Source organism: Aptenodytes forsteri, unplaced genomic scaffold (assembly GCF_000699145.1).
Source record: "Aptenodytes forsteri isolate BGI_AS27 unplaced genomic scaffold, ASM69914v1 Scaffold119, whole genome shotgun sequence".
Taxonomy (NCBI): Eukaryota; Metazoa; Chordata; class Aves; order Sphenisciformes; family Spheniscidae; genus Aptenodytes; species Aptenodytes forsteri.
In genome coordinates, this window is record NW_008796165.1 from 8,633,030 (window position 1) to 8,647,892 (window position 14,863).

The following is a 14,863-nucleotide window of genomic DNA, read 5'->3' on the forward strand; positions in this document are numbered from 1 at the left end:
CTGCAGCGCGGGAGTCCCGGCGGGGGCTGAGGGGGTGTCCCAGCCGTGCGCGGCGCCGCTCCGCACCGAGCGGGCGCCATCCGTCAGTGGAAGGAAGGCAGAAAAGAAGGCAGGAGGCCCGAGCCCTCCGGGGACTCCGTCCAGGTGCTCGCCATGCGCCCCCGCCCCGTGCTCCGCCTCCGGGGATGTGAATCACCTCGGGCCTTCCTGGAGCGCCGGTGGCAGGGAACGCCCTCCCAGGTGCGACCCTAACTTGTCATTCTTGTTGCACTCTCTACACGGTCTGGAATTCACTTCGGTAGAACTGTTAACTCTGAAGCCTAGTGATGGTGGCTGTGGCATCAGGAACTACCTCTCTACTGGTGAGAAGACAAGACAAATGAGGCAGTGGCTGCGATCTCTCTAAATTGCTTGTCTGAAGGAGGTCTGATGAAGTGGTTACAGTAGACCCTCTTAGCTTTAAAATCCTACAAACAAACAGACCCAAGTTCAAAATCAGAGACCTGACTGTGGCCTATCCCTTGCTGGGAAACCGAAACAGCTTTCAGACATGATCCCCTAGAGAAAGTAAACAAAATCATGGGCATTTTAAACATGTCTCTGACATAACTAATGAGGTGCTTCCCAAACAGCCAGCAAAGATGGCAGTGTGTTTTCCCACTGCTGGGCTTTAAGCCAGTGCCTAAGCACAAAGACAAGGTTCTTGATCAGCCCCAGGAGAGGGTGGCTCCTTGCAATGGGAAGCCAGAGCAGGAGCCAACTAAAGATACTGGAGTTGCAGAGTTCCTATCTTCTCTCATTGACTAGCTAAGCAGCCTCCAGGGACCACCTCTGAACTTGGGGCTCTAAAATTGGGGAGTGCAGGTACCTCTGCACCCTGCCATGTCCCTCAGAGCACCGTTCCCTTCCTGCCCAGTTGTGCCGTTGTGTTTGATGTGCACCACTTTGACTCAGCTTGGACACTGCCCAGACAGGACAGAGATCACTTTGTCTACTTGTAAAAGCTTTTTGCACATCTGGTGATCTCCAGTAACCACCTTTGGACTGGCTTGTAAGTCAACCAGCCCTTGGACAAGCTTTAGCTTTGTAACTGTTTAGCCACTTTAAAGGAGCCTGTAATTTGTTTTTATTGCTACATTTTCCCAAGGGTAGCTGACTAGTTAACAGTACTGTGAGAATGTAGAAATCCAAAGAGTGTGGCAGTGCTATATAACTAGTGTATAGCCAAGGTCTGCATTTTAGGAGCGGCCACAGGAGAGTTGCAGAGAAGCTTCGAGGAACACCTCACTGCAGGTCAGAGATGCCATACAGCTTCTCCATTTTATTCAAGTCAGAGCTATCTGCCAGGTGGCCCAGGGGACAATTCTACCCAGCATCGGAGTGATTTTCTACCCTCATCTAGAATGACAATGTTTATTTGCCATCGAGACCCCAACTAAATTTATTGTTATATAAGCCAGGCCCTGATTTAAACCTTAAGCAAGGTATCAGCTTTGTGTAGGCAACTTGAAATAATTGATACCATAACAAAATCCCAGACTCATTACAATAGTTATTTCAAAGACAGCCTAACAGGCTTGACACCTACAAAAGTCTTTCTAGCCCCTTGCAATCCTCTCATTGCTCTGGGAAACGTGTTTTCTGCCTTTTCCAAAACCTGACTGCCACTCTACCCAACACGGTGTCTATGGTGATGGTGATAATGCTTTTCCCTCTGCCTGCTGACTGATGCTCAATCTAGAAAAGCATTGTGAGCCAACAGCCCTATAAAGCACCAACATGGAAGGCAGTGGTCATGGGCAGATACCTACACCTTTGATGCAAAGGGCATGTTATAACTTAGGCTCGCTTGGGCATCTGCTTAGTGATCGCCTGATTTCAGATCCCATGACAAGCACAGAGCCACTGTTCAGCCTAACTTCCAAAGGCATTTGCAGATTTCGCACCATCCCTGAAATGCCAGTGTTTATATCCAGCTGCACTGGAGCATTATAAAAGCCCTTTCTCAGTCGGGGCTAATCAAGAGAAGAAGGAATGCACCCAGGTAATTAGGAGACAGGGGAATTTGTAGTGATTCTTTCTATCATTTTGTTTAGCCACGTTTCTATAATTTATGGAGTGAATATTATTAGCTCTCCTAGTGCACTTTCCTTCCAGGATTTAACGTTGCACGGTCATGAGTTGCTTACACAACTTGCAGTAAGGGAGGTCTGTATTATTTTCGATTTATAGATGGGCAAATGAGGGAACAGGAGAGAACTCCCACAAGCCCACGGAGGTGGAAGGGAAGAGCAGATGTTATGCTTTATCTTGTTTTCTGACATGTGGATCTATCTGACCCTCTCGCAGCAGTCATGCAAGCACACTTATTAAGCACAATATGCGTATTCTACTACTCTGCCAACATTTCTAATTCAAGTTACTGCATCCTCACACAGTGCAATTGACCTAAGGAAACAATTTTAATCTTTTCAGTTCCCTCTTTTCTAAAAACAGCATTTTACTTATTGCTTTATTTATTACTACAGCAAGAGCAGCACCACAGCACTTAAATCAAGGATGATGATCTGCTACGTGCAATGGTGCAAGCAGTAATAATACTAACCCTGAGTCTAAAACACTCATTGTCTAAGCTCATGATAAGCATTGGGCATACATAGACAAAATTGTATCCCAAAGAAGCACAGTTTGCACACAGAGCAGCAGTTTCAGCTCATTACCAGCTGTTGTCTGGGGAAGCTAAGTGAAAACATGCCAACTACAAGGAGAAAACAATATCCTCCTTATTTGAATAAGTAGCACTCACCCAGGCGCTTCTTCACTTCATTGTGGAATAAACAGCATGTATGCCCCATGCTGTGTCCCCAAGACATATGCCAATTCCGTTCTCTTTAACAGGGCTAATGCACCAAAATCCTTACAAATGGGATTTTGAAAGCTGTTCATAATATTAGAAATAGCATAATACAGTGACATCCAAATTTGACTGTGCTGCCAATGTGCTGTTGGCTGTGCTGCCAACAGCTTCTTTTATGCACAGCATGTTATGTTGTGTCCTGAAACACACTCAGAAAGCGGGGAGAACATCTGCAGTTCTTATCGATTCATATTTCTGCAGCATGTCTACCTACGCCATGCTGTGCATGTGCAAAATGGCCCAAAAATGAGTATATACCAACAAATTATCTCTAACCAGCAACCAGTTACCTACAGCCTTAGCCAAATTCAGTCCAGACTGGCCTGCCCTGTCAGCCCTGTCCCGGCTCTTCCCGCAGCTCCTGCAGGCCTTCACTCCCTTGCCCTGGCTTGGAGTGGCAGCAATGGGATCATGCCCTTTTGAGAGGGGGGAAACTCTAGGAGGTTGTCTCCCCTTCATGGCAGGGACATGGGAAACAGAGGAGGAGACACCTGTGCTGGTCAGAGGAAAGATGAACATGGGAGCAGCTCAGAAATGCTCAATTGGTTTTACAGCACCCACCCACTTGCTGATCCCATGCCTGGGACGTACCCTGCCTGCTCCCCGCACCTTGCTTGATGGGCCGCTCTGCCCCGTCCTAGGACGAGTGCCAGCATGGGGTGGTGTATAACAGCCTCCCTTGCTGTTCTGAGGCAGAACCTGGAACGCTGTAAGCACAGGTCAGCCAGTCCCTGCTTCCAGCATAGTTACGAACGGAGAAGTTTCGGATATCTCTTTTTTTTTGGTCCCTAATCAAAGGAACCTACTGCAGATGTAGTCATTACAAAATTGTGCCATGACATTTGTCACAGCCTGGAGAGGATCACTCAAGTCTTGAACCCTGTCCCCACTGCCTGTGACAGGCCACAGGAACTGGCTGGCAGCTGTCAGTGGAGATTCCTCCTCCTCAGGGCATGCTGACGTGGTGGCACCTGGCTGGCGCTGCAAGCGTGAATCACCACCTCTGGCAGGAGTGGTGCTCCCCGGACAATGGCAGGCCTGGGAACTGTATGCAGCCACTCCTTACACTAGACAAACTTTGAAAGGAAAAGCAAACTCAGCTTATTTGACTAAGCTGCTTAACAAATCAGGATCTGTTTCTTGGAGGAAGAGAGGGAAAATAAGTTAGTATGCCAAATAGTTTTGAGACAAAGTGACTTTTACCATTTTGACAGACCTTCATGATTGTTTCCTGGTTCCCTCCAGGCAGCAAGCTCCCCTGTCCAGTTAGCCCCAAAGACAACTTACACAGCTGTCTGGAAGTGGGATGCAACCTTTTAGATAAACTTCATCCTTTGGCTTTGCTTTCTTTGAGATGAGCATGAACTTGCAGTGAAGTTCCCCTTTTTATCCTGCTCTCCAGACAGAGTTCTGCTCGGTGTAATTCCACTTTTATTGCTTTCTAAGTCTCCATCCTCAGGTCTCAATTTTTCATCCACCTATAGCCACGGTTGTGAAGGAATAGCCCTGGAGTGGTTCTCCTTGTTGGGCAAACCCAATCAGGCATAATACTGGTTCAGCTGCAAAGAAGTATCACAGCACAATGCAAATGTAAATGCCTCTCCTCTTGCCAAAAGTTAAGAAAAGTTTCATCACCTCCAAGGATATATGACCTTGCATTCATACGGGTTTAATAATATCTCATCTTCAGAGATACTTGTTACACAAGCTGTAAGTGAGGACAATGAATGAAGCTCATTAGCAGTTTGATACAGGCTAGATATGATGGCAGACAAACAGCCATGGGGACAAAAGTGCATTTGAAGTAGATGACTCCTATACTCAGCATGCCAGGATGATGGACGGGACACTCTGGCGTTCTTGGTTGTTGTACTTTTGTTCCCTGCTGCTAAACATGGCAAAGGAAAGGTTTCCCGAGTCTCTAGCTGACACTTCCTTAAAACCTGTTCAGCCCCAGGTGCACAACGCAACCTCTGGTCCCAGGCAGCCAGATGGCTAGCTGCAGTCCAGTCACTCGTTAATTAACTTTGGATTTTTTTTCCTCTGTGGGTTGTTTCTGGGAGAAAGGGAGCTGACAACATGTTTGTTTACATGAGATTGATTTGGCCTGGCAGTTCCCTGGGACTATACTAAGAATTTTGAAGTGTCTTTGGGTTTTGTTATCACCATAAGAGGCGTAGAAGCTGAGAGTCCAAGGGGATTTCTAGGATGCATCTAAAGAAGTTATGTAAGTATGCAGGTTTATGGCAAGTCATATGCAGATGGGCAGCACAAGAAACAAAGCTGATGGGGGCAAACTAATCTGAGGCCTTGGTTACTGTGCACTGTTGAGCTGCTGCAATGTATAATTAACTTTACATGCAACTACAACAAACACCGACCTGTAAGCAGCTCCTCTAAACCCTGTGGAGTTGCTTGCACACATGAAGTTACACAACGTACATAAAGCAACTGTTAGATGGAAGGTTCAAGATGTATGCCTCTGCACAGAAGAAAATGCCAACCAGCATTTACCACCTGATATAGATTAAAAAGCAGAAGGGTGTAAAGAATCTGCATTAGGAGTTAGCAACTAAAATGTCCAGGTATAAAACTAACAGGTAGAAAGAGGAAAATATTTAAGTAACAGATCAAAAGTAAGTTTATCCTGCAATCCAGAGATGTGAAAGAGCTTTTACACTTGTTAACTAGCTGCCCCTAGCAATCAAGCTGTAGCAGCACGTACATCATGTTCTACTGAGACCCCAGCTAAACGCCAAGCAGACTAGCAAGTGCCAAGCTCCATCTTGCTACAGAGGACAAAAGCATGGTCTAGAAAAGACCAAGTAGAAGGGAGGGTGGGGAAGCTGTACCAGCTCAGCAAGTCTGAATGTAGAGAGGGTAGAAAGGATCAGAAGAAAAGGAGGCAGCCAAATAACAGGAAAAAGGATTATGGAGTATTTTTCCTTCGAAAGTAGCAAGTCTGGAAGGCAGAAAGTGCTGAAGAAGAGGAGGTGCATCAGAGAAAAGGTGAAGGAGAGTAATTTTGAATCAGAATGGCCTTAAATGTAAAGGATGAAGCACACTTCCCACATCTGTCACTGAAGGAAGATCTCTCTAGATGGAGAACTTTTTAAAATTACTTTGAGGCCATGTTGCTTTTGACATCAGAGCATTTTGCAAAGCAAGGCTTTGGGACAAATGACGTACATCTCACAGGCTGTAATTTCACTGCAGAGACAAGACAAGGGCAGAGCTGCTGCGAAAGCGTGCCTGGAAAATCGGAGAGGTGCACCCTGCTATTTTGCATCGGAGATTGTTTTTTTAATTATTATTTGTTGAATCATATCCCAGATGAACAAGCAGAGTCCTCCCCCGGGTGGCAAGTAAAAAAAAAAGTATCAATGATTTTTTAAAGTCATGTCAATCTAAGGTTATAAATGAAATAGGGAGCACCAGACAGGACCTATTTTTTATTAGGTCAACTGATACAGCTGGGAAAAAAAAGACAATTTTGCAAAACACAAATCCTTTTTCAGGGCTTACACAGAATTATTTACTTTGAAGGCTGATACAACTTGAGAATAGTTGCAGAAAGTGCTGAAGAAGAGGAGGTGCATCAGAGAAAAGGTGAAGGAGAGTAATTTTGAATCAGAATGGCCTTAAATGTAAAGGATGAAGCACACTTCCCACATCTGTCACTGAAGGAAGATCTCTCTAGATGGAGAACTTTTTAAAATTACTTTGAGGCCATGTTGCTTTTGACATCAGAGCATTTTGCAAAGCAAGGCTTTGGGACAAATGACGTACATCTCACAGGCTGTAATTTCACTGCAGAGACAAGACAAGGGCAGAGCTGCTGCGAAAGCGTGCCTGGAAAATCGGAGAGGTGCACCCTGCTATTTTGCATCGGAGATTGTTTTTTTAATTATTATTTGTTGAATCATATCCCAGATGAACAAGCAGAGTCCTCCCCCGGGTGGCAAGTAAAAAAAAAAGTATCAATGATTTTTTAAAGTCATGTCAATCTAAGGTTATAAATGAAATAGGGAGCACCAGACAGGACCTATTTTTTATTAGGTCAACTGATACAGCTGGGAAAAAAAAGACAATTTTGCAAAACACAAATCCTTTTTCAGGGCTTACACAGAATTATTTACTTTGAAGGCTGATACAACTTGCGAATAGTTGCTGAGTTCAATTTCAAGGTTAATTTATTAGACAATTTGCAAGAGAAGCAGAGGATAAACCTGTAGAATAACTTTTAGTAGCTGAGCAGGGTAATTGTAATCTGCAATAATCCCATTACTTCCACTGAGTCCTTGTCTTTTAGTGCCCAATTGAGTTTTGGTGTCTAAAATCCCTTAAAGACAGACTGGTTGGGAAAGTAAAATTCATTACGCTGCCAAACAGTAAAAATGGACTCAGTAGACAAGTTGGGTTTATTGTATACAACAATTTTCCCCAACTAATGTCCTCAGATAGGTCTTCAAAAATTATCTGTAGAAAATTATCTGTTTGTTATGGGAAGTTATGGCAAGTGCCTTTTGGACAGGATTTTTTCCTTTAGATGACTAGTTAGGTGGATGAGGGGAGAGCAGTAGGCGTTGTTTTGGCTTTACTAAGGCTTTCGACACTGTCTCCCATAGCATCCTCATAGACAAACTGTTGAAGTACAACCTAAATAAATGGGCAGTGAGGTGGATGGAAAACTGGCAGAACCGCTGGGCTGAAAGGGGCTAGTCACTAGTGGAGTAGCCCTGGGGTTGATACTTCAACATCTTCATTAACAACCTGGATGAACAGACAGAGTCCACCCTCAGGAAACTGGCAGATGATACAAAACTGAGGAGAGTAGTTGATAACCAGACAGTTGTGCTGCCATTCAGAAGGACCTCAACAGGCTGGAGAAATGGGTAGAGAGGGTTGTCAGGAAGTTCAACAAAGGGAAATGCGAAGTCCTTCACCTGGGGAGGAATAACCTGTGCATCAGCACAGGCTGGGGGCTGACAGGCTGGAAAGCGGCTTTGCACAGGAGGACGTGGGAGTCCAGGTGGAGAACAAGTTGACCATGAGCCAGCAATGCACCCTTGTGGCAAAGAAGGCCAACAGCATCCTGGGCTGCATCAGGAAAAGCGTTACCAGCAGATCAAGAGAGGTGATTTTTTTCCCCTCTATTTTTCTTTTCAGCTCCAGTAGATAAACACTAGGTATTACCCTGCCCTCAACAGTATAGGTAGTGTAAGAATGGCTGAATTATAATTACATGAAAAGCAACTGTTGTTTTTTAACTATAAAAAGCAGAAACCTTCTTCAGCTGTGACATTCAACATTAATAACCACTGCAACATAAAGAAAAATATATTCCCCCATCCTTAAGAATGGAAAGCTATGCCCTTTACCACAAAACACTGTCTGCATGCTTATGTTTAAAAAGGTTTAATTTTCACCCTGGTACAAAAATACAGTACAATGTGATGGCAAGGCATTTGCCAAAAAACATTCAAAGAACAAAAGGGGAACCACCATAAAGCTTCAACATAACCGATTCTCACTTGATAAAACAATCAAAAGGTGAGTGCACAAGGAAAAAATTAAATTTCTGCCCAAAGGCAAATAAAGATGAATCACAAACAGTTTTACCCAAAAATATGTTTGCAGAGCTAGTAATTTCACATGCTACTTGGACATTCATGAAATTTATTCTACTTGGCTTAGTGACAGAATTCATAGTTTGGGATGTCTAGAAAACACCAGGCCCAGGAACATGCCCCATTCATAGCAATCCCCAGTAAAAACAATGGGATCACATAATACCAGTGAGAAAAGAGGGATCCAACCCTGACTAAGCATCAAAATGTTGGCTACTTCTAGTTATTCCAATTGCACTGTTTGTCCTCAAATAATGTTTTGCCCTACACATCTCCCTTTTAACACCAAATATTAGTGGTTGCTCAAACACACAAACTGATGTGTTTGCACATTATCTAGTTGCAAATAACCATTACAGTACAAACTGCCAGGCAGAGGAGGAGATAACACTGTAACTGATGTATATGTGTGAAATCCAAACAGGGTTTAACTTAACATTGTTGACAGGAGAATTATGTCCCTCCAGTGCAGCTACATTCTTGGTCTGTTTAATCATTTCCTTTTAGAGTTTTGAAGTGATGGAAAAGCATCATTCAGTGTATTCATTATAGTTCATCTCCCAGGTGTTTTTGTTTGAAAGCATCACCTGTTAGCTTCTCCTGGGCCTCCTTCATCCCTTGGACAACTGAAAGATTAAACAGACAGGCAGCAACTATTAATCTCAAGATGAAAACATCAAGGTGTCCTGGTAATGAAAGTGTTTTAAAATAACACCGTTACAGAATGTACATCTACAAATTAACCTGTGGGAAAAAACCCAGCCCTGTGCCCTTTTCCCAACTATTTGTAGCTGGGTCATGCGAATTGCATGATTTTCCATGCCACAACTGGAGACAACGTTTAGGTCCTAAAGACATTATAGTAGGTATTAAGGTGAATCATGATTCTGAACATGGTTTCTCAAGGCATAAGAGAGCCACTCACTCACGTTGTATCTAACAGCTCCCAGTTATGCTGTAAAGCAGCATCATTTTTCTCCACTCAAAAGTGAAGGTGTGTCCTTCACTCAGGACACACCCGGAGTTTCATCTCACTAAAAATGCACTTCAAACTACTTTGCACATACCTTGATCAGCATTGGTATAGAAATACTTGTAGCTGGGATTTCCTTTCTCATTTATGATTTCTGGGTGGACTTTTCCACTGGGGTCTATGAAACAAGAAATCGAACAGGAAATTTAGGTGGTAACAATAAGAACACAGTCCTGTGAGTGGATACAACAGCTATGGATGCCCTACCCATGAAAAGGATTCTGGGAATGTAACCTCCATCAGGACTAAAGGCTTCATCCTTTGGCTCTTCATCATCCTACCAAAGCAAGACAGAAGAGAGGGAACATATTAGCAAGGTATCTAACAAAACACAGCACTCATTTCAAAGAAACGAGCTATTGCCTTCAGATTCCATTTATCCTGAGCAATCTACATCTTGAACAGACACTACGTAACTGCAGTATCTTCCACTCTCAAAGGAAAGAAAATTATATTTACCTAAACAAGTATCATTTGTGAAAACAATAATTTTTTTTTCTGTTCTGTCAATTTGCATTAAATGCTCCACTTTGGTGTAGGAATGTTTGATATGTCATGAGAGAATGAATATAAATTCCTTTATTGTGGCAATGGAATGACACAAGGTACAAATTGTTAAAAGAGACAATGGCAGAGAGCCAGGTTTATAAACACAATTAAAATAACCAAACTGAAGAAAATTCTTTTTAAAACAATCAGCTGTATCAATCAATCCTGAATACCTATTCAGGAGTGCACAATTTAGGATGTACACAAAACAGGATGCAACCAATTAAGTAGGATTCCAAATGCTTAATTACCAGGCAGTAACATGGATACAAATCAGAGGGCAGCCTACCTCAAGGTTGACCATAACAAAATTATGGGCAAGTTCAGAGATCTCCTTGGATTCAGCAAACTTTGGCTTTAAAGCTAATTAAGGGGGGGGAAAAAAAAAAGAAAAAGAAGAGATGCATAAAGACAACGGAAAAGATTTCAGGTTTTCAGGCCAGCATCAAAATCTCGACTTCATTCCTCCCTCTGGAGAGCTGGTACTTTTCAATAAGCAGTGAGTAAATGGAATATATGCATCAAACCGTTCAAGCCAGGCTCAGAACAGCAGGTAATGGAAGCAATCCTTGCTGGGCAGCCATATGATGAAGCCTGGCCAACAGACATATGCGGTCATATTTCAACCAATGGAACAGAAGCAAAAAGCTTGCTGTAAACCACCAGTTCTCACTCAACCAGCTCATCCTTTAAGTTTAGCCATTATGCCCAGCTTGTTTGTGATACTGAAAGAGACAAAGCTTCACCTTCGAAGAACCACCAGCTGAAAGTAAGGCAATTTACACTTAATGCTTGAAGATCATTCATTCTGTTCCATTTTTTGTAGCCAAGTGCAGGAGAAATTGCAGCCACTACAGAAGTGCAGCATTACAGCTGTTAGTTTGCTGGCATTTAGGCATGGCTGGCTTTTGGCAGTGCTAACAGGTAAAGTGGTGTGATATTATACCACTCTAAATGAAATACAAATACTGTTAGCTACATTTTGGATGTGAAGTTCATGTTTCTCATGGTTACATGATTTGTATACAAAAGTTCATCAGAAATTTCAGCGAGCTCTAGTATTAAATATACTTACCTTTGCAAGCTCCACACCAAGACTTGTGGATGATAACCATAAGAGGCAAACCACTAAAAGAAAAAAAAAAAAAAAAAAAAATTGTCAAAGAAAGCTTACAGAAACCAAATTCTATAACATGTACATTTTAACAGTCAAGACTTCTACAAAAGCTAAATGTAATGGAAAATAAGAGAGATGTAAAGAGATTCTGCTGTGTTTTAAGGTTTTCTTGCAAAAAGTTTTCCTAATCTTAAAGCAGGTATAGTAATAATTTATCATAACTGCCAGCCAGTAACTGCTCTTGTAGAGAAGGTGACTTTCTCTTTGGAAGGTTTGCTTTTGTTAGTTTAGATTTGCTCAGATACACAACTGGTCATGTGTTTTTTTACTGGAAGTGATTAGTGACACCAGCTGCTTGAGAGATCTCAGGATGAATTTTCGTGGCTGCTTAAGGCAATCCAGTGGATGACAGTCATACATCCATCCTTCTCCCCACTACGGTCTGTATGTTTCAGTCACCTCCTGTGACTAAGACCTTCCATTGAGCAATAATCAAACACAGTAACCTAGCAAACCCTCTGGCTGCCAGGCTAGTTTCCTACATGTTGGTATGCTGAAACAAATCTGTGACAAACGGGACAAGTGCCAGGACTGAGGAGGATGGGGGGCCAGTGTGGAACTGCAGCCTAAATAAAGTGCAATGCAAAAGGACCAAAGTTATTCTTTATTATTCTCTCTCTTGTCCCAAATAATTCACTTTACCTTTACTACCTATACTACCCAGAAGTTAAGCGTCCATCACCCTGAGATATGTTTTATTTAACCCTGTTCTTCAAAGATCCCTTTAGCATTTTACCTTCTGACAAAGTCAAGCTTACCAAGTTCAATTTCTCTAAGCTCCTTTATAATATATTCAGGCTGCATTATGCAATTAGACAGAGAGGCCTTAAAGACACTACGAATTTCACGTATTTCCTGTTATTAGTGCTGGTGATCCAATTAACCCACTGCTTCACTGCTCCTGACTATTTTGCATCAATTTTACCTTTCTAACAAGAAAAGTGATACAACTACAGGTGGCTTCTGTTGCTATTGAGCACATCCAGGTAGTACAACACTTACCTCCACACTTTCTGCATGCGGAAGTCCTTACTAACACTTTCATTGTTTCTACCAACAGTTGAACTGGTGAAAGCTGACTAGGGCAATAAACTAAGAAAGACTAAGAACAAGAATTGGGTATCTCATCCCTTTCCTCTTACCAGTAAACCCCTTAAGCTATAGAAGAGTATCCAAGGGAAGCTGGTAATAATGATACAGCTTCCAGAACAGTAAGAACAGCCTAAAACTAGGTGAAGGAAAAGAAGGAATCAAGACAGACACATAGAGAACATACTACAAGGACACTTCTTTCAGGATATGCCAAGCAAAGCAAAGTTTAAGCTTTCTGCTATTGTAGACTCTGTTACCATTTTGGAGGTTAAAAATGAAGTGAATTTCTCACAGAGAAATTACAAACACCTTTGCACATGACGGCAACTAAATTAATTACTAGCAGAACTGAAGTACAAGTTTTTCTTTAGCTGTAGATAGATATGAAAGGAAATCTCTACTTAGCAGCATTCAGTTTTGGCCTTCAGAACCAGGAAAGGGTGGAGAGGAAGCGATTAACATTTAGAGTAGTTCAAACAGAAGTCTGCCATTTATAACTAACCAATATGTTATCATCTTTACATAGGACTCTGTTTGCAGTAAGGAGCAAGAATACACATTTCCCTAGTAAAGCTTCTATTGCATCAGCATCCTCTCCCTGATGATGAAAAAACACGTTTTTTTCCATTGTTTCCATACAGTCCAACATGATTTTGCCTCTTTCGTGAGGAGAGACCGATTTAAGTCTGGAAGATACACATTGTTCTTATCATCAAGGATCAGTGCTTCATGTCAGAAGAGCTCAATCATCTGGTAATCGGTACTGCAACACACTTTTTTTTTTTTAAAGTTAAGAGAGATTTTCAGAGCAGATTTTAAATGGAAGTGCTTGCAGTCCTGAAATACCAACTCTTAGACAGTGAGAACTCACAGAAGTTTTAGAGATACTGAATGTGTTTTCTCAGCTTTATTCTCTTTACTTTGACTGGGAAAATAAACTTATTTACATCAAAACATTTCTGCAGTCATTTCTCAGTTCTGCAATGCGTAAGTCCACCCAGCAGCCGGTATGTCAGATAAACAGCCACTGTAATTGAAGTAACCCTTCCTGCCCCACTTTACCATTTCCTCCCAGGTAGCACTACACATACAATTAAAACCAAAAGCCACAATTTATTAAAATGAGGGATGAAGCATCCACCAGAAAGTGAAAAGTTATATTATATAAGATATATATGTGGTATAGCAAAGACTGAAATTAGCTGAAACTAAGCGCAAAACTAAGTTACCCGCCACAGCTGGTACAGACTTATGGGAGCATTTCACCCAGAACAGAGACTGTTATTTCAGCTCATTTTTCCTATGAGAGCACTCACTCTTAAACAATTAGTGTTTTTAAAGGCGTTTAATGATGACCTTGCAGAGAAAAGACATAGCAAGTTATTTCAATAGAATAGTCCTGCAGGTAAATTAAGACTTTACTCCAATTAAGGCACACATTTTATTGTTAAACCTGAAACAGAGAGGTTTGAGTTTGCTAAGCCAGCGCCCTTCTGTTGCACAGAATTTGCAAATCTATCTCTTGGGTTCAGTAGGATTTTTTGAGACAGTCACATCCTAAAAATACAGCCTATCCCAGTTCTGGACCTGAAGTCTCTTCTGCAGTTTGACATTATCTGGAGACAGTCTCGGAAGAACAATCTTCTTATTCAAGACATACACATGCCAATGTGGAAGGGAAAAGTCTTCCCTACGGTCACCACCTTTTGGGCTTTCATGTTCAGACACTTTGATTACTGGGGTTTAGGTCTCCATAGGAGACTTCACTTGCTTGGGGATGCAACAGTAGCTCTCCTTTTTGAAAGATGCAAGTGGGGAGAATGCAGGGGTGGGGGAACAGCATCCCTACAGATCCTTTTAGCAATATAGCTTGCTCCGCTGCTGCAGGGACACGGCATCCATCTTCCCAGAGCTGCTGTTGCCTCGTGATCCAATATGCAATAGGTGGGACCCAGGCTCCAAGGGGTCTGTGGCTGGAAGGCATGTTCTTACTGTTGCAAGTACTTTGGGACCAGACCACGGCCACTGCTGTGCGTGGCACAGGTGACAGGGTTCACTGGATGCTGCGGCTCAGGTACTGCAGGAACATGCTGGCCAACTGGGGCAAGTTTTCGTCACTGGGCTGCATCTTGGTGTAGCTGATGAACTGCCTCCGCAGGCGGCTCAGCTCAGCCATGCTCACGGGCCTGTTCAGCACCAGCCCTTCGGCAACGCCGGGGACACAGACCACCTCCCCGGGCTGCGCCCCGCTCCTCTGGGCGGCCATGACGGCGGCCAGCACCTCCTGGGTGACGCGGTCGAGGTGGTGGAGGAAGCTGCTGGACTGCAGGGGCTGGCTGCGGGTGGCGCGGTGCGGCGGCGGCGGTGCGCTCTCAAAGAGGGCGGCGCGGATGGCGGCCAGCGGCAGCGGCTCCTCCCCGTGCACCGTGAAGAGCGGCCGAGCGGTTGCACGGGTCGGGACGGGA

General features: G+C 43.2%; 2 protein-coding genes across 2 annotated transcripts in view; both read right to left on the minus strand.

Annotated features, from left to right (window-relative positions):
- Window positions 1–8,164: 8,164 nt before the first annotated feature.
- TXNDC12 (thioredoxin domain containing 12) overlaps window positions 8,165–14,863 on the minus strand; it is an 11,350-nt gene continuing 4,651 nt past the window's right edge. Inside the window, exons 3-7 of the mRNA XM_019474158.1 lie at window positions 11,205–11,257; window positions 10,419–10,492; window positions 9,788–9,857; window positions 9,615–9,698; window positions 8,165–9,173 (exon numbers count right to left, since the gene is read on the minus strand). Coding sequence (XP_019329703.1) covers window positions 9,094–9,173; window positions 9,615–9,698; window positions 9,788–9,857; window positions 10,419–10,492; window positions 11,205–11,244 — 348 coding nt within the window. The 5' untranslated portion in view covers window positions 11,245–11,257 and the 3' untranslated portion in view covers window positions 8,165–9,093. The remainder of the gene's footprint in view (window positions 9,174–9,614; window positions 9,699–9,787; window positions 9,858–10,418; window positions 10,493–11,204; window positions 11,258–14,863) is intronic.
- KTI12 (KTI12 chromatin associated homolog) lies at window positions 13,683–14,835 on the minus strand (the record flags this gene model as incomplete). The annotated part of the gene is made up of 1 exon (XM_009287432.2): window positions 13,683–14,835. A coding segment is annotated over one exon (384 nt), but the record flags the coding sequence as incomplete, so codon positions are not given.